The sequence below is a fragment of the Balaenoptera musculus genome, chromosome 2, assembly GCF_009873245.2.
Source record: "Balaenoptera musculus isolate JJ_BM4_2016_0621 chromosome 2, mBalMus1.pri.v3, whole genome shotgun sequence".
NCBI classification, from domain to species: Eukaryota; Metazoa; Chordata; class Mammalia; order Artiodactyla; family Balaenopteridae; genus Balaenoptera; species Balaenoptera musculus.
Window position 1 is genome coordinate 110,640,611 of NC_045786.1, and position 25,438 is coordinate 110,666,048.

The window sequence follows — 25,438 nt, forward strand, 5'->3', positions numbered from 1 at the left end:
TGAGAACTTTCTACCAACAGTTTGGATTCATGTTACTATTAAAGTTGTAATTATTCAATATCAGTAAATTCAGTGCTGACTTGCAACTAATAAGGTAACTGGGTCTTTTTAGTTTCATGTATACTTGTATCATGGTACAGCCTTTTGTTTTTCCATGAGCAGCTTGCAAACTCATGAAATAAAAAAAAATGCCTATTTATTTTACCCTTATTTAATTTCATGTTTTAAACATGTATTTTATACATTGAAATATTACCTACCTTTATCATCCTGTTACATAGTTACATGTGGCTCAGAATAACTTACTTGTAGTTCCTCCAAGTCAGATTTTAATGAGAGGACTAAGCATCTATCAAGGTTTTTCAAAAGAATGTAGGGTTTTTGGAAGGACTTTGTTCCTGACTAATTAATGGAAGCCTACAAATAAACAGGCATTTCCTATGTTGTCCTGCTTTATAAAGTACCTCAGTGAGGTATTATGACTTCTCAGATTAAACCTCATATGATGATCCCTGGCACATAAAAGTCTTATCTGCTGCATATATGTACTCTAATGCCATGGACCCACTGTACCACCGAGGGCCAACACCTGTTAGAAGTGGGAGGTGCAGCAGTCAATGAAAAAACAATGATCCTGACTATGATAATTTGGTCAGTGTTATAGAACTTAGTAGAGATCTCAAGATACCGTTAATTGAGGCAGCTTCTTAACCAAGACTTGAGTCAGGGTCTGAGATTTTGCTTCAGGAAGCCCATTCTGTGCAATATTTTGTGTGTTTGTTTGTCTGTGTTTTTTCTCCCAGGTAAGAATCTGCATCTGCCGTCGGGTTGTCAAGGAGTTAGTGACACACGGAAAAAGTCAGTCATTAAACGCTAGCACACTCCATCCCCAACCAGGCAGCTGGCATATTGTACAGTGGGCAACACACTGCTTTGGGGTTTAGGGGGCCACAAAGGACCCAGGAGCCCAGGCTGTCTGACTGAAGGACTCAGTCATTTGGTTGGAGACTCATGTGGGATAACTTGAGGAGGGATGAAGGCCTCTCCCAGCTTTTTCAATTCCAGTTCTCTTTTAGAGGAATGACCAAGCCAAGCATTTTCTCGAAATATCTTTCAGGCCCTACTATTGCAAGAAGTGGTGACGGGATGGCATTTGATAGCACTGTCAGATAAACCATTTTTTAAATGAAAAATACCTTTGGTCATCATAGCGCTTCTCAGGCTCAACTTAGAGTCCATAAAATCACATTTCTGTTGTTTTTTTCAAGAAGTAATTTTTATATTAAAAATACATGTTTATTGAAGAAACTTCAGAAATTAGTTATCTCCTGCCCCCCCATCACCTCCCATCTTCTGACCCCCCTACAAGGAATTTCTACCACGTAGAAATAACCAATCTTAATATTTTGCCTTGTGGGAATTAATCCTGGTTTGGATATATTTTCTCTCTCTATATAATTATGGATATATCGCTATAGTTGTCTGACCCACTGTACATGCTGCTTTATGAATTGCCTTTTATCACTTAGCATATTGTTAAAAAAAACTTCCCCAGTCATTGAAGGTTTGTTTCAACATCTTTGTTCACTATCTTGAGAATATTCCATAATTTGTTTCTAAAGTCTATCAAAGAGACAGTGAATATTCTTTCAGAATATATTTATTTGCCTCCTTAGTCAGCTTGGGATATGTATTTCCCTAAGTGTTCTCTAGAAATTGTAACAGTGTACACCCCTGGTAACTATATACCATGCTTTTGGAACCTTGATGACAGGTTAAATAAAAATACATGTCTTTAAAAAAAAGTCAGTTAGGTAGGGGTAGAAAAAGTCAGTTAGGTAGGGGTAGGGTATATTGTCTCTTTAGACTGATGGACCTGTATTCTCAATTGTAGTGTTTAAAGAAAGCATGACCATTTCACTTATTTCAGTTAAAAATGCAGGCAGTTATAGTTTAGTGGTGTGTTCATTGATGTTAAGTAAAAGCGTGTGCTGTTTGCAGTGTTCCCATGACCATAACTTTCATTTTTCATACTTAAAGATCTTCAAACTTATCAAAGCATGCTTTCTCCTTTCCAACTTTCTCCTGTCAAGCTTGAAAGTTTTCAAAAGCTTTCTTCCACTTGGTTGTGCTTTCAAAAGTGTTTGAAATCACACTTAAAGAAAATTAAAGGAAAAAATGAATTTTCCCTCTAGAAAGGTCATTTGAATTTGAATTCCAAAGCGACTTAGTTTGGGACTTAGAGCAATTAACAGCAAATTTACCTACTCCAAATTGGAATGTGTTTATAAGCCTGAAAAAAATAGGGGGTTTATCGGACATTTTATTAACAAATTAATGTTTTCATAACAATTATGATGGAATTTATATGGGTGATGATAAATTATATAAAACTTTATCGGTAACTTAATGATTGTGTAAATATAATTGGGAGAAGGGGAATCACGAGGACGTCATTGCTCTAGAGGCAGTGTGGTGCGGTGGTGAGAAGGACGTGTTGGGTTCATCTTGCCAAGGTTCAGATTCTAGCTTCAGCTGTCATTGGCCTTGGGCAAGTTACTTTCCCTCTCTGTGCTTTGATCTTATTATTTGTGAGATGGGAAGCAATAACATTTCCAGGGTGACCAACTGTTCTGGTTTGCCCAGGACCGTCCTGCTTTTAGCCCTGAAAGTCTAGGATCCAGGGAAAGCCCTCCCTGAGACAAGAAAACTCCTAGTTTTGGGGGATGAGGGCAGAAAGTTAGAGGGAAGATATAAAACCCATTTAGTTGCCCCCCAAAATAGGGGCTGAAAGGAACACTGTTTTAGGGTCAAATATGATTAGCGGAGATGATCTGCTTTTCATAGATGCTGTTACGCCCCCCCCCTTCTGATATTGGCAACCATGAATTAAATGGGATAATGCTTAAAACACTTAAACCCTGAAACTTAGTAGACATTCAAAGATGTTTGCTTTTATGATTATGGTGCTAACTAAGGTCAATGCTTTTCTTTGACGGTACTGAATAATCTTAAAATGTAGAAACAACATGCACTTTCCTGTCATTGATATTATGAAAATTAGTACTATAGTTCCTTGGAGTGATAGAAATCCAGCAATGGCCCTTTAGATGGTTAGTAAAATGTCCTGAGGTCACAGGGTGCCCACCATTCCTTCTCATTCTGCCTTTCAGCAGAGATGCTCTGACCCTTTCAAATATTTAGCAGTAGACTTTCCTCTCAATGTGTGCTCACGACTTCTGTTACTGCTAATGGAAGTTACACATGTGTGCTCACCGGGATGAGAAAGCCTTTATCCCACGTCGGGCAAAGACCCGTGATCCTGAATCTCTTTCTAAACTTCAGACCTGAAGAGAGCAGTGCAGGGAATTGCTGCTTTCTCACTATATTAGCTTCTTCAATTTCTTTTTAATTGGAGCCTGCAACCCAGATTCTTGTAACTTCAGGGGGATGAACAATACAAATTAAGATCTGGGTGCTTTCCAGGAATGGCTCAGCTGAAAGAAAAAATTTTTTTTCTTTTAATACAGTTGTGCCTATTCACAAATCACATGCAGTTGCCTAACAAGTCCATATTTGCTTCTGAGGTTTCACATTTGCAAACTACACTGCTGAGAAAGTAAGTGATGTGTTCACCCACCTCTGGTGTGAGCTGACTGATTTAATGTACACAACAGATAAGTACTAGAATAGTCAAAATTCTAAACCAGTAGCACAGAACCTTCAAATACAAATATCTTACCCTTGTTCAGGACATTCATTTCTCCCCAAGAATTCTTTTTAATGTATAAGACTTAAATTTATGTTTAAGAACTAGTAAACTATAGCAGTTTGACAGCCATTCACACTTAATTCTGTGCATTAAACCAACAGCATTCTTTTCCACAAATATCCATTGTTAGGACAATGCGCTCAGACAGAATTTATGAGAAATGGAATTATGTTACCAAGGAGATAGCATTTACTATAATGAAGAGTAGATCCTAGAAAATGGCCCCTTTTACAGCAGCTCAGAGCAGAGCCACAAAAGCAATTGATTGGTCTTGGCATTTAGTCTTATATCAGCTGTGTCATCCATAGCTTCAGGAGAGAGAACACTAATCTAAAGTGACATTTCTGTTCTGGCGGGCTTTTCTGCCCTGATGAAAGCAATTACTTCATTCCTAAATGGTAATTTGCAGGAGTTTCAACCACTTTAATTGATAATTTTTTTTTGTTCTGAGTTCAATTGTGAAGTGATTAGCTGATTTGGTAAATAGAAATTTAAGGTGTGAAATATACAAGTTGCTTCAAGGTAAAGTGCTATTTATTGGGTGGAGAGAAATTACTTGATAAAGCTGCAAGATTTTTTTTCATTGTTATGGAATTGCCAGTTGGATAGCTTAAAGTTCTGGGGGAAAATGAAGAACAAAACACATTGATTCAGGAGGTTTTTGGCAGACACCAAAGCATACAATGAATAGTTTGGTCTTGCTGTGGTTCATTCAAGGGTTATTTGAATCAAGGTGAACATTGGTTGAAAAGGATTGTGCGGACCTCTCAGCTTTCTTTATTACTATTCTAATGACTCATTCTGGAATTAAATCCTCTTATTTAAAGTGTTAAGAATAAAAATGCTCATTGGCTAAAACCAATTAATTTAATTATTAAGTTCAAACATACACAAGGCATTTTCTGAAGATGAGGGAAGGCATTCAATTGAATGGCTTTAATTACTCTTTTGATCTATTTTACCACAAGTCAGAAATGGGTCATGATTATTCAATCAGAATATATCTTAGTTTAAACATTTTAAGGATGCATCTTGATTTTGATACTTCATCGAATGTTAGCAGTTGCAGATGTTTTTGACACTGGTTTTAAGCAATCAATTTCATGATATTTTCTTACATGGGGGAAAAATAATGGTCATTTCACATGTTAAATGAGAAAAATAAGGCAAGAATGAAGGTCAAACTGATTTAGCACATCAAGCAGTCTTTGTCAGCCAAGCTTAATATATCCTGAGTTTGTGGAACAAATGAAATTTTGCTGCTATGTTACACTTTGCTTCCAAACAACCATTACAACTGGTTTTATATATTGTGTGAGCATCAGACCATCAAACAGTGCATCTTTACTGACATGTTGCTGCAGCGATGATCTACAGCAGCAATCTGCCATTTATATAAGGGCAAAATGTGCATCTATATTTAGTTGTGAAATTGGCCTATTATACTCTTGATGTTTACAGAGGCTAACATAAATTAATGATGACAGCTATGAGCAGTGCATTAGATAAGCAGCAGAGTTCTTACCTTGAACTTGAAGGTTCCAGTTTTTACTTCCAGCATATACTATACTGCTTTCTTCACACATTAAAGGAAGGTTTCTGAAATTATTACCTTTTCTTGGAGAGCATTAAAAGACTTCAATTTGTGAATTATGCTGTACATAATCCTACCAGATAATAGTTGTTTATGCGTTTCTCCATTATATTACCTTGTAAGAATGCTGATATTTACAATCATGGGGAAAAAAATACTTCTGAAAGACTTTTATTCTTTGCAGTTGGCTGATTTGATTGACTTTGAACTCTATGTGATGTCAGTGTGTGGTGGGCTGTTTTACTGAAAGTAACGAAGGAAGGGCAAGCAGTGCTTATAGAATCTTCACTGTAGTTTTTCCCTGGGAAGTCTCCTCATTCAGCTCATGTCAGGGCAGGTGTAGGTACCGGAGTAACTCTAGGTCTCACCATTAACTATGACCAGAGATCTGACAAGTATGCAGGTGTTCAAAGCTTCATGAGTTAAAATGCTGCAGCCTTTGATGAATTTTTGATGGCTGCATTTTTAATACAGGTCGACCTTCTTCCTTTGAGGCTGCATGCCAGATTAATTGATAAATAGTAGAAGTCTGTAGTGCTGGGCTCTCCTAAGCAAAACAAGTAGGAAAATCCATAAAAAACTGCCTGTCTGGCTCCTTAGAAGTACTTTAAAAAGGTAAAATTTAAAGTAGTTTTGACCCTACCTTTCCTTTCCCCTACAGTTAGACGAACAAAACCTGCCGTGTTCCTTTTTTTTTTTTTAATAAATTTATTTATTTATTTATTTATTTATTTAGGCTGCATTGGGTCTTTGTTGCTACGCATGGGCTTTTTCTCTAGTTGTGGCGAATGGGGGCTACTCTTAGTTGTGGTGCGCGGGCTTTAGAGCACAGGCCCAGTAGTTGTGGCGCAAGGGCTTAGTTGCTCCACGGCATGTGGGATCTCACCAGACCAGGGCTCGAACTCGTGTCCTCTGCATTGGCAGGTGGATTCTTAACCACTGCGCCACCAGGGAAGCTCTCCGTGTTCTTTTATAAACTAGTTATTGTATTCTAAAAGTTTACATGAAGGTGTTAAAGCTGAGGCTTAGAGAGAGGATTTTTGTGTAAGAGAGTGTGGATCTGTCAGTCATGTCCATATAAGAAGCCATTCCACGAATATAATTATAAATCGTAAAAAAATAACTGATAGAAATCTATGCTATGAAGAAGTCATCGGAGAAGAAACATTTGATTAAGTTGACTTACTTCTGTTGTTCCTCTGTGACAATTATTATTTTTGCTCTGTTATATTCTGTAAATCTCCAGCTATATTGTTTCCGCAGTCATTATCGCCATTTCTGTGAAGTAGGAAACCAAATAATCAATTTTGCAAAACTAAATTTTACAAAAGACCAGCCACAAAAGATAACTTACCTCTTTTAATTTAATGAGTCATCACATCCAAAATTATCTGTTTTTTCCACCATGGACAAGTGGCCCAGTGAAAAATTGACACCCTTATCCAGCTCTGTGGCAGTTCAGAGAGATTACAAGTCCTGAGTATATTTCATAATATTGGCTTTGTGATAGTGGCAGTACCTATTTTTTTTTTTAAGTTTTTACCTTTTTTTCCTGTCTCATTGCTGGCTCAAGTAAAGTTTCATGATTCAGCCTTGCCCCTGATGCGGAGGCCAGAGCAGAAAATGCTGCTGCCCTTTCAAGTTTCTTCCCTGTTCCAGATGTTCTGGCTGAGCTCTCCATGGTCCTGGATTTGGGGCTTTGCCTGACATTAAAGAGAACGTTCAGATTTGTGATGTTTTGGGAGATACTTTGAAAGATCTTCTTCCTGTTAGGAGTGCACATATACTCTTTCTGACTCATAATTATCATTGCAATTTTCAAGTCTTCCATAGAAGCTTTCGCCATCTTCCCGAGTAACCCATTCCCTTAACTACTGTGTGGATGTTCATTTTTCTATGTAAACAAAATTGAGTGTCTTACCATTTGAATGCCACTTTTTTCTACTTTAGGGAACAAAAAAATGACCCCTTATTATTCTTAGTACAGGCAATCACTTATTTATAAACATTTAACCTTCCATTAATGAGACATATGTTTTATTTTTTATTTGAACAAGTTATTGAGTAGACCTGTGGTATAAAACAGATAGACCATAGGCATAAGGAGGACCATAATGAAAAATCAATATCTCTGCAATCAAGTAGTTTTATTTAACTGAAGTACACAATGTGGTATATCAGAACCAGTGGATAGAAATCATATTGGTGAGAACAGAGTGTAAATTATAAATGGACCTTAAAGCATAGAACAGTCAGTGTGACCTAAACTTAGGTTTTCACTTAACACATCTTATAGAGTATTGCTGTGTGCCAGGCACCACTGTAAATATTTTACAAAAATTACCTCACTTAATTTCAACAAGAACCTTATGAAGCAGATAGTATTATCATCCCATCTCACAGGTGAGAAAAACTGAGGCAAAAGAAGTTAAGTAAATCGCTCAAGTTTACATAATTCGTAAGTTATAGAGCCAGGATTTAAATACAGGCAGTCTGGCTCTGCAATCCACACACTTACCCTCTGCCTTCCGCTAGTGTGGAGGACATGCTGAGAGAGGCAGCAGACAGAACTTAAAGAAAGTGAGAATCGTGAGCTGAGAGAACATGGAAGGAGTTTCAGAAATCAGCAGTTTAGGGTTGTCACCAAGCAGAAGTCAGGCCTTTGATTTAATTTCTACTGTCACTGGGAAATAAAATTTACTACAAAATGAAGGTCACAAGTGGCAGTTTGAGAGGACAATGAGGAAAACAAATAAGTATTCAGAATTATAAAACTGTAACCAGAGTAAAAAAAAAAAAAAAAAAGTGGTAGGAAAGAGGCTACTGGTTAAAGAAAATTACAAAGAATTGTGGAGGAATAAGGTTATAATCAGATGTGGTACTAGGATCAAAACAGTTGGGCTTTTGTCCCCAGGTAAGTTTTACAATTACTGTAATAACAGTTAATGATGCTTATATAACGTTTACAGCATGGCAGGCATTTAGCACTTTACATATATTAGCTCAATTACTCCTCTGAGCAATATTGTGATGTATGTACTAATATAATGTCTATTTCCCAGATGAGGAAATTGAGGCCTAAAGAAGTTGAGACACCTATCCAAGGTAGCCCAGCTAGTAACTGTGTGATGATGTGAATACTTACAGTCTGACTACAGAGCCCCTACTCCTAACCCCTGTGCTTCCAAGAAAGTTTAAGGAAGGGTTGACTATATTTTAAGCATTCTTAAGTCTTTCCAACTTAGTAAAATTCTTAGTTGTAAAACTCTGAAGTAGACTCTACCACATTTAGAGCTTACAAACTATCTTAACTGTTATCACATTATTGACCAGAGATGTATTAATACATCTTTTGTTACCCAAACATTATTGACCAGAGATGTATCAATATCACATAACAAATTGCCGGCCACAGGCATTAGTTTCCACAAAAATCCCCCAGTTAATAATAAGTTAAAATTTAGAATTGTCCAAGGGGTTTAACTCTTTGTGGTCTACAATATACTACCATGAAATTATCATATGAGTCATTGCAGTGGTCCCAGGAGATTTGCCAAATACTCCTTGTTTGTCATTCTCATGATCTAAGATGATAAAATTGAGGCTCAACTTAGAGACTTAGAATTATAATGCCTACAGTGGCCAAAGTGGGTCTCATAACTCCTTCACTGGGACTCTTTCCGCAAAATATACAACTTGCCAAAGGAACTTAAAATAGATGGAAATATTAAAAAAATCACTTTACATTTATAAGCACTGACTGCTAAATCTTCATTCTTAGTAAACTCTTTTTTGATTGCTTGTCAGCTATGCTTAAAGATATAACTATAGAATGTAAAAATTGTTTCAAAGTGTTGAACGGAAACATACATAAAGTAATATTATTTTAACCAAGGTATTTCTTTAGGATAAGTTAATTCTAGCAACATCAATGGCAAAAAGAGGGCAGAATCCAACTTTATAATCCTTATATGAGGAAATTCTATACGTTAGATTATTATTTTTTTGGTTGGGTGCTGGGCCCCTTTTGAAAATCTGAAAATCATTTACCATCACCCCCAAAATATACACATATATACATAATTTTGCCTATGATTTTCAGATACGTGTGTGTGTGTCTTTGGAAATAGTTGTTGATTTTGTTGCTGGTGGTGGTAATTATTAGTGAGGATGATACTGTCGTCATCAAAGAGAGTTGAAATTTTGATTTGTGGAGGGTTTTCTGTTATTCAGAGTCCAAGTGAAAGAACTTTAAAGCAGTGGGAAGTTTGGACCCAAGGAGTATTTACTGTTTAATCGTATTTTAGGTGGCAGAGATCAGGCCATAACATTCACTCACATACAGACAATCCATTCTTTCTTTAGTATATAGAAATGCAACCATAATGTTTTGGTTTAGAACAGAATGTATAAATGCAAATTTATTTTAGGTTTTAATGTAGTCCTTAATTCAGTTTGAGAATTACTTGTAACTAGGCTCTACTTCACAAAAGCAGGCAAAAGATTAATCCACAATCTGTCATTGTCTTAAGGACTTTAGCTTCATCTATTGTATCAGCATCTCCACAACCTTTATAATCCTTTAACTGTATTTTATTGCTGTTGCCCTCAAAACCAGTTACTACTTATTACAGACACAGTGCTATCATTCGGAAAGTCTTCTGTACTATCGTGTCAGCATAATGATGTGATGTGGGAGTCATGGAAACCCATTGTTATTAAGATTATAGCCAGGACGATTACTCCAGTAGGGTAACACAGTTGTGGGTTAGAGATTTCTTTAAAAAGGGGAGAGGTAGAGAAGAGAAAAACGATAAGGAGGTAGTATGGGAACACGTAAAGTAAGTGCTATTTTAGAAAAGTCAAGTGTCAGAGGGCAATGTTTAGGCAAGGCACCCCAAAACCTTAGTGTCCACATATTCCCCTTTGAGTAGACAAAAGAAGTCATCTCCCCTCTACCTCACCCCTGGAGCTCATTGGGCTGCTCCCTGTGATCTTGGGCTTTGCCTACCCTTAGGATTAGTTTTTTTTTTCCTTAGATTATTGATAACCCTATGCAGTGATATCAATTTCAGAATAACTGCCTAATCCTCTACTTGCTTCAGTTGAATAGAGAAATTCCTAGTGTGAATATTAGTAATATTAATTAGATAACAAGTGAATCCATTTGTGATCACTAAGTGACATGTGTAAGTAAAATTATATATAACATCCATGTAAAACTTCTGGCAAAATTGGCCTCCCAACTTATTACCCAATTGCAAAATGAGTCCCTGCTCCATTATTGACCAAATGGCATGTTCTGTTTGGCTCGCATGATTTTTAAAAACTCCAATTAGTTAACATAAAATTAACACATAACATAAAATTGGAAGTGCTATGTAAAAATTTAGATTTTGTTTTCTAGAAATAGCAACATTAGAAATCTGGCAACACTAGGCATGCCTTCCCCCAAGGCAGCACACGCAAAGCTGAAACGGTGTGCGCTTTCCTTTGCCTGGGCTTTCATCCTCCACTTCTCCACAGGTGGCATCAGGCCTCTTTACTCATTGACATTCCCTGCAAGCCCTTGAGTTTGCAGCCCCTGCTCTAGAGCTCCATCATAGTCACTTACTGGACCAAAAAGAAAAGAAAAAAAAAAAGTAAGTTCAGCCCACCTTCTGGAGTAGTATTCGATTACAAGAACACAAAAAGAGCAAAGCATTGAACTTGAACCACTGCACTCTACAAGTGGTAGAGAAAACATGTCAAATGACATAGTTCTTTTGGCACAGCTGACTTAAATGGTGTTAGATTACTTTTATTATATAGAGGGAGGGCTATGAATCATTGTTTTATCCTACGATGTTGACCTGGATCCTGGTTATACTTATACTTTGTCAGATTGTAAGGCATCTCTTACTTTTATTTACATAATTTTCAACAAGCCACACTGAGCATTTAAAGAAGTGAATGGAGGCCAGCTAAAATTTTGGGAAATAAATGGCATAACATGTCTTTTCCTTATAAATTAGTGATGTTTCTGCTTATCACCAACATTAAGACAAAAGTTTGTCACCTGTGACTGCTTTGACTCTGAAAATGATAGCATTAATTTGTCTAGTTCTGAGAAATTCATTAATTAGCTAATGTAGAATATTTTATTAATAGAGTGAACATGAAACCGGTAGGGGTATTAGCCTAGCAAGTATTTGACCATAGCATTATGGCATTACTTAAATCACATAGATATTCAATAAGATACCTGAAATGTCTGCAGTGAAAACAGTGTTTCCACTATGAACAATATCAGATGTGGTCTAAGGTAATAGGGAATGTTATTGCTCATATTAAGAGATTGGAGCCACACTGCTGGACTCACTTTAATCTATTCCTCTGGTCTTGCTTCCTTCTTATTTCTCTTTCTTGATATTTTGTAATGGGAAACCAGAATGCTAGATTCAAAGATTTAAAATGCCTTCAAAGTCCAATAAAATGGATACTTACAAATGATGTTAATAATACCTTGATACTGTAAATATTGCCCAATTATTTATCATCACAGTCTGATTTTGAATTTATTTTTCATCAGACACAAAACGGAGCAATTCAGAGTAGGTGCACTTTTCCTGTCAGATGCTCACATACAACTTCAGTTGTGCTAGATTCTGCCCTCAGCAATATGAGCAAACTTCAAACAGAAATGTACGTGAATAGTTAAAGGAAAATGCTGGATCCCACCTGTTGCCTCTTACGTGAAGTAATATGTCTATAATGTTTATAAATTTTAATAACCCATACAGGGCTTTATCTTTCAACATTAAATTTATGTTATCTTAAAGTTTGACTTTTCTGGGTGATATATTTTATTCTCTAGTATGTTAGAGAGCCTATCCATCTATGAATGTATGTTCATTAATAAAGAATTAAAGTATTCTCTTATCAATCAATTACCAGTGCATTTATATAGTTACATTGAAATCTTCATTTCCAATAAGATGTTTTCTTTATGTGACTGAAGGTCATGGTTCTTATTGAGGGCTGGAAGCACACCAACATTTTATTTGTTAATTCTGTGAACTGTGTGTTTGTTTACCCTTTGTTTCTCAAGATGGTAATTGAAATAAATTTTTTCAAATGTGTCCTTCTGATGCTTTACAATTCCATAGTGATAATGGTTAAATGAACAAAACCATTAGCTTAAGAATAGATATATAAATACAATCCCAATCTTTTAAATTGCTCATAGCTGATAACATCCAGCATCACCTGGAAATCTTATGTCTTAGAAACAATGAATATATCTCAGTGCATAAGTGATTGGAGGAAAAAACTTAACAAGCAAACTATTTTTACTCATTACACTTGAGTTTATGGCATATAAGCCCAGAGGTAGAATTTATGGTTTTAGAGGTCATTGTCTGGAACTCCTTTTACTATGTCCCTGGAATTTTGAAGATGATTTTGGTAGATTTTTGCTGGGGGAAAAAAGAAGTAAAAGGAAAAGCAGTTTATGCCTGATGACAGGATCCCATGTTCTAAACAACACTTTTTCACTCCTTTGATTCCAGTTTACAAGCATTGAGAAAGGAGAAGTCCCGGGATGCTGCTCGCTCCCGCCGGGGAAAAGAAAACTTTGAGTTCTATGAACTGGCCAAGCTGTTGCCTCTTCCTGCAGCCATCACTAGCCAGCTTGACAAGGCCTCCATCATTCGACTTACAATTAGCTATCTGAAAATGAGAGACTTTGCTAACCAGGGGGACCCTCCATGGAACTTGCGAATGGAAGGCCCTCCACCTAACACGTCAGTAAAAGGTAAGGCTTCAGCCACTGTTCATCCTGGAATATGGTGGTCTGTAGGTGTCTCTAAGCTGAAATGTTTACCATCATCCTTTCTTCTTTTCCTGCATATCAAATCCTTTAAAGGGATACAAATGTGGAAATCTGAACTCTGCATGAGAAAGACACCATGTGAAGGTGAAATATACCTCTTCTATTTCTATTTTATTTTCAAAAAGTCTGTCAGCCTAAATATTCTAACACTATAGATAAGGTTTCAGGGAAATGAGAATGAAATGACTTAACATTTATATGCTTCTTGGGTTTAATTTATGTTATGCTAATACATGCAAATTATTATTAAGGGGTGGAGTATGAGAGTATTTGTTAAAGGGTAGGGCTAATATTTTCTGGTTTTAGTTACAAAAGAGGATGGGAGCAAAGTACAACTATAGCAGGCATTTTGAGTAATGATTTCATTGACTAACAAAATGATTAATGTATGCATTAATGTTTCAACTCTTTATGCATATTGCATAAAATTTATAAATATAAACATGTATTTGTGCTCCCAATCATTGGTGCAGTTTCCCTTAAAACTTATTATTTAGAAATTTTAGGCCTTCTTCACTCTGATACTTAAGAGGGTTATTTTCTTGTGTGTTCTTGAAACGCCTAATAATTGATGAGATTTTAAACATATGAATATGCATGCATATGTTTATTGATGTACATGTGGTGTTGGTCATTGATTTTCTGTCTTGAAAATGTATCATTCAAGGCATGGGACGGAATCTGCTGGGTTTTGTGCTTTAACCTTGTATCTAGGCCCTTGATGAGCGTGGAATAAAACTGGACATTTGGTGGAATTGTAGGCAGCCTCCTCTGGGGGAGGAATTAGATTCTTTAGTTATGTGATTACACCTTGACAATGACTTATGAAGTCCCTGTACTCTTGGCTGTTGTAGGGAAGGGTACTAGGGGAGAGCTATAACCTCTTATAGGTTTCAAATTAAAACGAAGGGTCAAAAGCAGTGACTATTGACAATTCTGTGCTGAGAGGTATAATCATATGTAGGTATGTACCTGTGTGAATCTGTTTATATCTTTGCTATTGTTACTTAGAGATTGTGTTTCTTAGGCTTATTAGAGAAGGAAAATTAGAATTCAAATTGTAACAAGTTATTTTTCTCGAGAGCAGGGGTTAGCAAACATTTTATGTAAAGGCCATATAGTAAATATTTTAGTTTTGGCGGAGTACTCAACTCTGCCATTGTAGCATGAAATCAACCATAGACAGCATGTAAACAACAGGGTATGGCTGTGTTCTAACAAAACTATACTTACAAAGCAGGCAGCTGCCACCTAATTTAGCCCACAAGCCAGAGTTCACAGACTCCTGCTCTAAGTATAAGAATGACATTTGAAGGTTGAGAAGAACATACAACAGAGATAGCTCTCAAGGGCAGGGTGTAAGTATAAGGTAGCAGAGTACAAATAAACCAAGGCACATTCATGCTGTTCTTCTACAGCCCTTCTGCCCTTAAGAATGTTGATGTCAACTTGGTAATACACCAGTCCATGTTGCAGATGCTAAAGTAGTGGTGAATTTTCCCAAGCTAAAGATGTGAATATAATCCTAGTAAATACTTAAGAGTTTATTCAGTAGGTTGTCTTTGTGTTTATTCCAAATCATGTAAGATGAATGGATAAATACAGCAGGTTAGAAATCACACAACATGCAAAATATATTCTTAATCTTCTTATTCAATTTGAAATACATTGAGGGACTAGACTTATATTAACTTGTTTAACATAATTATCTTTTATTTCCATCTTTTCTTTAAGAGAGTTGGCAGTTTATAGGCTTCCTTGGTAGTGGCGGCTGCCAAAGTAGAAAAACCTAATGGTTCCATGATCTGTCCGTTCTTCTACGATGTGATAATTCTGCTTGCTTTTAGAATCATGGCCTTTTAGAGGTGCACAATTATAGATACTATAGAACTAAGCCCTCATTTTACAGGTGAGGGAAATGATATAGAAAGGGTTTACGGTTAAGTGTTAGAAGATCTAAAACTAGAATCCCGTTGTTCTGCTTTTCTGTCTAGGGTTCTTTCTATCAGATATCATTTCTAGCAATGATATTTGATTTCTATCACTATCATCAAACATTCCAGGTGAGAATGCTCTCAGCTTTGGACTATGGCTAATAATTCATTTTTATTTTGTGACCTTCAGTCAACTCAACTCTGTAACTACTAATGATGAAGATGGATAAAAACAAGATAAAATATGATCTCTGCCCATAACGGTGTTTCAGTCTTTGGAGGAACATGGTGGTGTCAGTGAGAAAAATGTGGAGGTTGGGATGGATGTTTTGAAGCCTGGAAAGAGATACCAGATTTTATTACTTAAAAAATTTTATCCAGACTATGGCAGAGCATCCAATTTGGCACATGCATATTCTCTCTATTAGGAAACTGATGATAGTCTAGAACTGAAGACTATACTGTACTGAAGTATAGAGACTCTATACTGTTTACCTTGGCTCTCTAATGTTGCTAGGAATGCAATGGGCACTTTCTATAAGCTGGTCCTGCTGTACGATATATGTATTTTTTATTGCTTTGCTCTAGTTCTATAATGCAAACCTGCTACTCATTCTGATCAAACATTCATGAAACAACATCAAAAGAAATTCATTTTAATTTATTAAGGTGTTGTATGTTGTGCCCTTGAAGAAGTTCATATGGATAAACAAGCTTATATAAATAGCCTGCAGCATCATGTGAAGTGAAGTTCATAATCCAACAATAAAACGATAGACATTATACTTCGTGCTTCTCCAAGCAGTCTCTTGAATAAACCTAAAGGCATTTGGAAATATATATGAAAAGTACTTATACGATGTAGGCAACATGTCTTTTTAATGCAATGAGTTGTTCATGTTTAATAATTAAATTTCAAAACTTAAATTTAAATTTGTCCCAAACAACTATATAGAAATTTAATCATTTTAATTTACTGCTTCAGAAAGGTCCTTTATTCTGCCCTGTGTTCATTACATCTTTTCTTAAAGTCTGTAACGTTTGATGAGTTTGTTTTGTGATGCCAATTGTGTACAGATTATTACAAGTTATGCTTGCAGAAAGAACACTCAGGTGACAGTGTGTAATATGTCCTGAGTCAGTTACTTCATGGAAGTGATATGTTAAGCAATTGGAAGGTAACAGATAGTTTTTCCTATTATTTTAGAAATATCTCTATTGTTATAATACAGATCAAATCTACAATGGACGTTATGCATTATTCAAAAAATGACCAGATATTCTCAGCAGTGTTTTAACTAAATAACTGATGATTGTAACCTTTAAAGAAATCTCATTGTGGTGACTGTTGGTAAATCACTTCTCCATTCATAGTTATCTCTATTTAGAGGCTATCTAGAAACCATTATATCTTTTATTAATCTTAAAAGCAATGGCTGCTGATTTGACATTTGCTAAAACTAGATAAATTTTCTGTCTTTCTAATATCAATCACAGACTTCAGTCAATTTTTGGAGTATATCTCCTGCAACTCTATTAATCCAGGAATATTTACCACTGTAAGCATAAGTTTTATTTCACTTTAAACGCTGCAGCTTTTAAACAACAATTTGCCTATATGTGTGACAAGCCAGAATGTTACAATATGTAAAATACAAGACATTTTTAGCCTTTGGAAGGGAACAATTGAAAAATATGCAAGACAACTGGTGATTAAAATTGACTGAACACATTAGGGAAGAACTTTAGTATTTTCATGGAATTTCCTTTCACTATTTCAGGCATCTATTGTGACTTAATGTAGATGTTTCTGAGAGGAGAGGAGACTTGCAGGTCTTTATTTAAGCAACTTATAATCTATCTTTAGCCAAAGACCAGACTGTTACTTAAGCAGTGATGTTTAATGGATTCATCTAAGTCAGTCATGTAGGGTAAATGAGGATAGGATATCCTTCAGAGTGACATTGAATTACTACTATAATGATTGTCTCCAAGATTCATATAGCATTTTATAAAATGGTTCTAGTTCCATAGAAGGTAGAGATTCCAAGACACTCTGAGTGATAGGTCTTCTTGGTTTAAGCAGCTCCAAGGTCTTCTTATTCCTGTTCTGGCATTTTACTGTGTGCTGACACACATTTACCTCTACCAAATGACATTCATGTTTGGAGGCAAGTGTCATATTCCTTGTTATTAAAAAAACATGTAAAAGAAAAGTTCTTAGAATCAATACATGGCATGTATAACAGCCTGTGGTATTCTTTTTTTTTTTTTAAACACCAGTAAATGAGAGAGCCCAGGGTGAACCCTTAGGTTGTGAAAAAGAGCTTCCTATAAGGCTAGGAAAGTAGGAGAGAAGATGGAAACTTGGTGCTTGCTTGGTTCCCCTTCTTAACTCCATCATCCTCAGTAGACTGAGAGCCTGACTCCCTGCTCTAGTCTCTAGTTTCATTTGCCTCAACCCAAAGTCAGTGGTGGCGTGAAATGGAAATAAAACCATCCAAAAGCTGAGCTGACAACGTTCATTCCTGCCTATTTTGGTAGCAAGTGCCAAGTTTTACTAGTGTATGAAAATACGTGATATGATTGCCTTTTCTTAGATATGCTTCCAGGAAGGCTCTTTAATTACACGTTATTATCCTTTACTATCTTTCCGATGAAGTTAATCACTTCTGAAAGAAGTTCATTTAAGAACTAACCTTTTACTTTCTTTAGTTTTACATCATGATGGGATGAGCAATGCTGATGTCACCACACATCCCTAGGATCTCCATCTTTGACACTGGACAGGAAGCACTTTCTGACAAATATGGGCTTGATGGTGGAGTAAGTCCCTGAGACTCTAATTCTGTTAAGTTTCACATGTTATCAGGAAAAGCTTTGCTATTTATGAAGGGGGAGTCTCTAGTCTACCTGTAGCATGAAGAATGTAAAAAGCATTGCTGGGTTCTTGCCACATGCCGCTGTCGAAGAATTTGATTGGTCATCATTATTTTCAGTGCATCTGGCACTATTGAGCATCCAGAATTAGCCTCAACTCCAAACACCAACTCAAGGAAAGCGTATTTATGAGAGTATGACTGTAAGCGTGTGAAAATCCAGGTGTCCTAGTTAGCTATACTGCCAGGGCAACAAGCAACCACAATATCTTAGAAGTATGTCATAAAGCTTTTACTCTTCATGTGGCTGCGGGTAGTCTGGAGGTTGGCAGATCTAGGTTGGGCTTAGCTGTGTGGTTCTAATTCTTGCCGCAGCTCTGGCTGGGCTTGTCTTCTTGCTTAGGGTTCAGCTCAGGTCTTCCCCCTGTCAAGGAGCAGCAGATATTTGGGAGAAGCTCTTTTCATGGTGATGACAAAGGTATAAGAGGGGTGAACAAAAACAACACCTCTTACGGAAATTTTTATGGAGACTTCTGGAAATGTGGGCAAAGGAGTGCATGTGTACTCTTTTTGCATCCTACGTCAGGATTCATCTGTCTGTCCCTTTCTCCGTGGTCATCTCCTTTTTTTCCAGCAACACCGACTACCCAAACATTTATGCCTTTGTACATGCCACCATCTGACTGGATTGTCCTTTTTCTTCTTTTGGTTTTGCTGAACTAGTCATCTTCCAAAAGCCAGCTTAGATTTACTTGCTAAATTAATCTTCTCCCCTTCCCCAGAATATTAGTCATTTCTTTCTATAGCTTACTGATATACCGTCTGTTGCTTTAGTATCAATTCACAATTCGTTATATACTTGTCTCTCTATATTTAGACTATGAACAATTTGAGGGGATAGTCTGGCTCATCTTATATCTGTGTATGTCTCCATGTGCAGTACCCAGGAAAGTAAGTCTTTAACCATGTTTTCAAATTAAATTGTATGGAATTGGATTGTATCTTGGCATTGCTATTAGCAGAGCTAAACAATGCTGATGAAAGCTATGGGTGGGCCTACGTCATAAGCTAGGAAGAAGAAAAATAAAGGGAGAGTAAAAACAAAAGGCAGGGCAGAAGAAAAATATGGGGGAAATGATGGGAAAAGTGTGAAACCAAGGGGAGAAAAACAATGTACGGAGTAGGAGCTAGGAGGAGTGGTAGCCTACCTCTGCCCCCTGCCCTCTAGGAGGAGTACCTACCCTGTAATGGCCTTCCCCTGCCAACATATATCTCTCTAATGTACAGGCTGAGGAGTTGAAAGTTAAAAAAGAAATAGTGTCAAGAAACCCTAAGTGTCCTGTGTGTGTGTATTCAAGTCTATTCAACACATGTCTGAGTGCCTTCTCTTAGTAAGTCCTCTGAGTCCTCTGCTGAATATTGTGGTGGGGACAAATAGAGAAAGTATAAGGCATGGTCCTGACCTTGGAGGTATTTATCATCTCTTGAGAAATACATTTGGAAAAAAAAAGAGAGGAAGGAAGGAAGATTCAAGCTTTTGATACAATTAAATGTACCATGTGACCTAGGACAAGAAGGCCAAGAGAATCTTGGGTTTAAGGATCATACAGATCATCTGTTTCAATCCCTTTGCTATTTTGTTGAGCAAACTGATGAAGAGGGAAGTTTAGTGGTACAAAGTCAATAACAAGCTTGGGACTGGAATTTGAACCTCTGGAATCCCAATTCAGCACATTTTCCTCCATTTCTAAGTTTAGCATACGTCACCAGCTGTCCATCAGTATCCCTTTTTCCTCTTTACATTATACATGAACATATGTACACATATATGGCTCATGTGTAGAGATCTGCCCTCCTTAGGTCAAATGTTACCACTGTGTCCAAATTCAGAAAACATTTTTAGGCTATTCAAAGGCGGAAGATTTAAAATTCAGTGAAAAGAATTCTTTTAAAAAGGTATTAAATGCTAAAATTAGAGGAAGCTGTGTGAAGAGTCTATGGGGACTCTCTGTTGACTTTGCAACGAATCTATACGTCTAAAATCATTCCAGAATAGAAAGGTTATTTTTTTAAAAAGCACTATAATTTACTCTCATGACAGAAACTTAAGAAAAACCAATCTCTCCCCAAATGGAAACTTGTGTCCCAGTTTCCTACTTTTTCAACTGGTCACTGTTGACTCCCCACAGGCTTAACCTTCTCTAGGGCTTCATAGTTGGTTGTATTGTTTAAGAAATGTGATCAACAATTTTAATAACATCAGGATATGGAAGAAATAAGGTTGATTAAACTGTTTACATATGGTTTTCTTCAAAACTTTGTAAATGACTTATTTCCATCAGTAACGAGTCATAGGAGCACAAAGGTACACCCTGGTTATTCTCCTTCCTTTTTTCACTAAAAGTTATGACTAGTGCTACGTTGTCTATTCTTCTGAACTTGGTCAAAGGTTGCCTAAAAGGGGAAGTTAGAAAGCCAAGACAGAAACTAGGTTATAGAGTTCTAGAACAGGGTTGGCAAACTTTTTCTGTAAAGGACCAGATAGTAAATAATTTAGCCTTTGTGGTCCACAGAGTCTCTGCTGCAGTGATTCAACTCAAGTATTATAGCGCAAAAGCAGCCATACACAATTCGTAACTGAATGACTATGGCTATATTTGAATAAACATTTATTTGTGGACACTGGAATCTAATTATGACATGTCATGAAATATTATTCGTCTTATGGTTTTTCTTAACTGTTAAAAATTTTTAAAAATTCTTAGTTTATGGATTGTGTAGAAACAGATGGCAGGCTGGATTTGACTGAAGACTGTAGTTTGCCAACTCCTGTAAAGAGCATTAGAACTGGAAGGGACTTAGGTACTTTTTTAGAACCCATTGTTGTCAAAAGCATACTGTTAGCTGTAAAAGGCTGGGTCTTGTGTTTGTTATATAGGTATAGTGATAACAATGAATGGCAAGTGAAGTGGAGTTTTTTTAAAAAAAAATGTATCTTCAGAGCTAATGTGTGTTCATGTAACGAACTTACTGTAGTGGCCAACATAACTAAATTGTGTGCCAGCCAGGGGTATCGTGTTGCCGATTTTGCTAGGTTTCCATGGATGCACGCTATCTTCTGCATTGCATATATTGCAAAAAAATTAAGTGTAAGTCATCTTAAGTCATTGACATGATCTGGCTTACTGTTTTTCTCTGCTTCCTCAATTTAATGTTGCATATGATCCAAATGAGGGCTCTTCAGATAGTCTTCTCTAGATGCAGGTTCTTATAAAGAGAAACAAGATTAAAGCTTTGTCCACCGAAGACTATTGTTTGGTCATTTTGACTTAACTAATCAAACAGCTGGTCAGTTCAGTTAAATAATTATTTTGATTTATTTTCCCACGTAATTTATTATTTGTTTGTCTGATTCAGCTGGGGGATTAAGGCATGATACGGCTGTAACCATCATGAAAAAATTACTAGAAATAAGAAATTTGAGATGCGTATATCAAGAATCCAACATTATTATCAGCACTAGAATGAATAAGATTGGTAAAGCTAAGCTAGTTATTTACAGGTAGAGTTGAACATGTCTCCAAAACCATGTGTACACAGAGTGAAGACATATGGCTAAATTGTCTAGTATAATTTAATTTTCACAACTTACTAACCTAAACATTTTACTAAAGGAACAAAACACAGTCACTAGGAAATAGCTGCCGTGGTCTCTGCCATAGTCCGTTGAGATCAGTCCATCACTAGGTGTTGAAAGAGTGCTCAAAGGGTGAGTGCTACTGTGTGCAGTAGTTGGAAGAAACGGAAATTCATGATTTCACAGTCAGAACTTCCCAAAGCACTGCACAGACTTAAAAAGTATTCAGTAATGTTTTGTAATTAAAGCACATCCCTCACATATAATTTTACAGTTTGGGAAATAAGGCTGTGTTGAATATCAGCACTGATGATGAAAACAGACTGTGTACACAGTTTGGGTTTTATATAAATACTTTGAAATACTGGCTTTCTTCTATAAAAATAGATGAATAGTATCCAGGTTTTTACAAGAATTTTAGCATAAAAGCAAAATTGCTATCATTTTTCATTTTGAAAAGAGACGTGAAGATCTCATAAAAAAAATTTTAAAGTGCAATATATGCTAGAGAGTTATGAAAGGAAAATTGGGAGGCCAATGCAGGTGAGCCTCACTTTGGGCATACTCAGGAACTTTTGTAAAGTGGTACAGTGATATTTTCTTACCTGACACATGACCTAACGTGTTCTTCATTGTATGTCCGATGGATACTGAGCTCCTGAAGTAGCAGACAAATCTGTAACAAGTTGTTCAGGCTTTGCTAGTCTGTAATTTACATTTGCTGAGCAATCAGATCAAACCTCCTTGTTGTGAGTCACATTTTTTTGCTATATGAACATCTCGTCTTGGGAAACTTAAATAATACCTTTACTACGATTAGAGGAGGGAACTCTTCTAGGGAGTTCTAAGAATCTATAACAAAGGCACTGTCCTTGTAAACAAGGCCAGTGGAGCCAGCAAAATGTATGAATGCAATGGAAGCTAAAGACCCCAGTCATCTTAATGTGTCATCAGAATTCCTTGTTAGTGACAAGGTCTTGGTCAGTGAAGTTGGAGACTCCTGAGTTCAAACCTTTGTGACTCTGAACATGTGAAATCTCTTTGGCCTCAGTTTTGTTTTCGAAAAAAATGATGCAGTTGAGCCTGAGGATAAAACTGGTCTCATACTGCAGTAATCCTCGGCTGTTTGGGGAGGCTTTAGTGTACCTAGAAACTACTGAAGACATGTGAGGATTCCTACTGATGATTTTTATCGTGTGTTAAAAGTAAGTTTTCTTTCTTTTTTGTGCGTGTAAGATTGTATTTCCAAAATGATGTTAATCAGAAGGAAGGGATTGCCAACATGTAGTATTTATTTTGAAATACCTTTAGGGTTTCTAACATGTAAAAAGTCTTAACTTGTATCATATGACAGAGCAGAGGAAATTTAGAGCCTTTCTTAAATAATACAGGTGATCTGGTGAAGTTAAGGCAACTTCGTGTTATGTGAATACTTAAAATAACAAGGTCTATGAAAGTTGGTTACATAAATTATTAATATGTGGCTATTTCCTCAAGATGCTAAGAAAACAAAAGCACTCTTAAAATAGACTGTTTCTGAAATGAAGGGTCATTTATTAAAATGAGTATAGTTGACATTTGCCTTCTCAGGATTTTGGCTTTATAGATAAAATCTTATAGTTGGTTTTAGGATAACAATTTTTTGTTGTTGTCGTTAGAGATCTGGAATGGGTTATATTTCTCTTTTCATTCTACTCATCTATTCATCCTCTAAGTGTTTGAAAGCTTATTAAATTGCAAGGCTCTGCGGGGGATGCAAAGAGGGAAAAGACGGAACCTTCTCCTCTAGGAGTTTATAATCTAATGGGAGTGACACACGTGCTCACCAAATAAGAAGGAAAGATATTATTCATGTTGAAAGAGGTCTAAGCAAAGTACTGTGTGGTAACAGACAATGATTAACAGCAAATGGGGAGACCAAGAAGTTAATCTTTTACCTGGACTTTAAAGATGGGTAGGATTTTTAAATTGCACAGTTTTTCACAGGTGAGTATATTGAATCTATATAAGGAACTTTAAAATATATAATTTTATTACTGTCCAAGAAAACTATTTCATGAATTTCGACTTTTAAGTATTTTTCCAAGTCTTTATTTTAGATATCCATTGGTGTTGGATAATATATTATGCATAAATATATTTAAAGCTATAAACACAGTGACATTTCATTAGAATTGTGGTCCCTCAGTTGTTAAGTAAGCTTATGAAGGTTTTTCTTTTAAGAAGAGCGTTTTAAACTGAATACCCAAATGCCATGTAGAACATGGAATACTTGTGTATATTTCTATTATCTGACCATATTCTCAGATAACCAAAAGCATGAATCACATACCATACTTATAAACTAAAAGCTTAATCAAATATAATCTAGTATCTTTCCTCTAATATATTAGCTTTATATAGAGCTGGAAGGAAGGCTGAAATGAGGTGTAGTTTTTAATTTGACAATCCTGATACACATAATTCATAGATTAGCATCTAAAACCTGGATATAAGAAGGCTCAGATTAGAAGAATAGCTGCCATCCTGGGAGCCTCTCAATGGAATGGCCAAAGTTCAACCGTGCCACTGGAGCAGTGGCCGAGGGTCAGGTGCTCACCTTGGCACCCAGCTCGCACGCATCCCACGAAAGCCTGAAACTGGGAGGGAAAACTAGACGGCATGGAAGAGAATGTTTTGTACTTTTATTTCATTTAAATTAGCACAAAGGGAGGGAACAATTTTGCTTCACATGTGAAGTCAGTCATTTCTTGGGTTGCTAGCTCAATGTTTTAGCAGAACAGCTGTTCAGTACAATGTGGCTTTCTACAAGCAATATTTCTACTGCTAGAAAAGTGGCAGTCTGCCAAAGAGAGTGCCCAGACCAACCCCTAAACAAAAAAAAATCTTTTGTCAACGACTCTAATAATTTGTACAATTCAGGAAAAGGGGTGGTGGCACAGTCTTTGCAGATGTGCATTTATGATGCTATTTTTAAGCAGAGTAGCATGAAAGAATAGATTCATATGAGTCGTAAGTTGATCATTCATTTTAAGCGTTTGGCTTCTGCTCTTGCTAAAATTTCATTCTGTGCAAAGAAAACACAGCCAGCCTTGAAACGAGGTAAGGCAGGGTATGACAACAAGATGCAATTCTTCATTTTCAAACCTGTGATGCTTGCTCAAAAACAAGCGTCATTTTTCCCCACCAAAGAAATAAATGCAGTTTTCTGATCCCCTCTCAGTAGAAACTTGCTATCCTTCAGCATTTTGAGAAATAAACTCTTAATGAACCTGCGTTCTTTTACAGCAGTCCATTCTCTGAAAATGAGTTTAAGTGCTGAAGGAAATGCCGGAAGCATTTATGCAACCAGCACCAAATTAATGTGTGCTAATTCTCTATAGTTTAACATCATAGGCGCCATGCAGTTTTTCTAGTATCAAAACCAGGTCTATAAATGTAAGGCCAGACACTATAAAACTCTTAGAGGAAAACGTAGGCAGAACACTCTATGACATAAATCACAGCAAGATCCTTTTTGACCCACCTCCTAGAGAAATGGAAATAAAAACGAAAATAAACAAATGGGACCTAATGAAACTTAAAAGCTTTTGCACAACAAAGGAAACCATAAACAAGACGGAAAGACAACCCTCAGAATGGGAGAAACTATTTGCAAACGAAGCAACTGACAAAGGATTAATCTGCAAAATATACAAGCAGCTCATGCAGCTCAATATCAAGAAAACAAACAACCCAATCCAAAAATG

At 36.5% G+C, this 25,438-nt stretch overlaps 1 protein-coding gene across 2 annotated transcripts in view; it reads left to right on the top strand.

The window, feature by feature from the left end:
• The window catches only part of NPAS3 (neuronal PAS domain protein 3), an 864,939-nt gene that overhangs the window by 255,302 nt on the left and 584,199 nt on the right, over positions 1-25,438 (top strand). For both annotated transcript variants that reach the window (XM_036844032.1, XM_036844033.1), the window contains exon 2: positions 12,917-13,161. In XM_036844032.1, the coding sequence (XP_036699927.1) occupies positions 12,917-13,161 (245 nt within the window). The remainder of the gene's footprint in view (positions 1-12,916; positions 13,162-25,438) is intronic.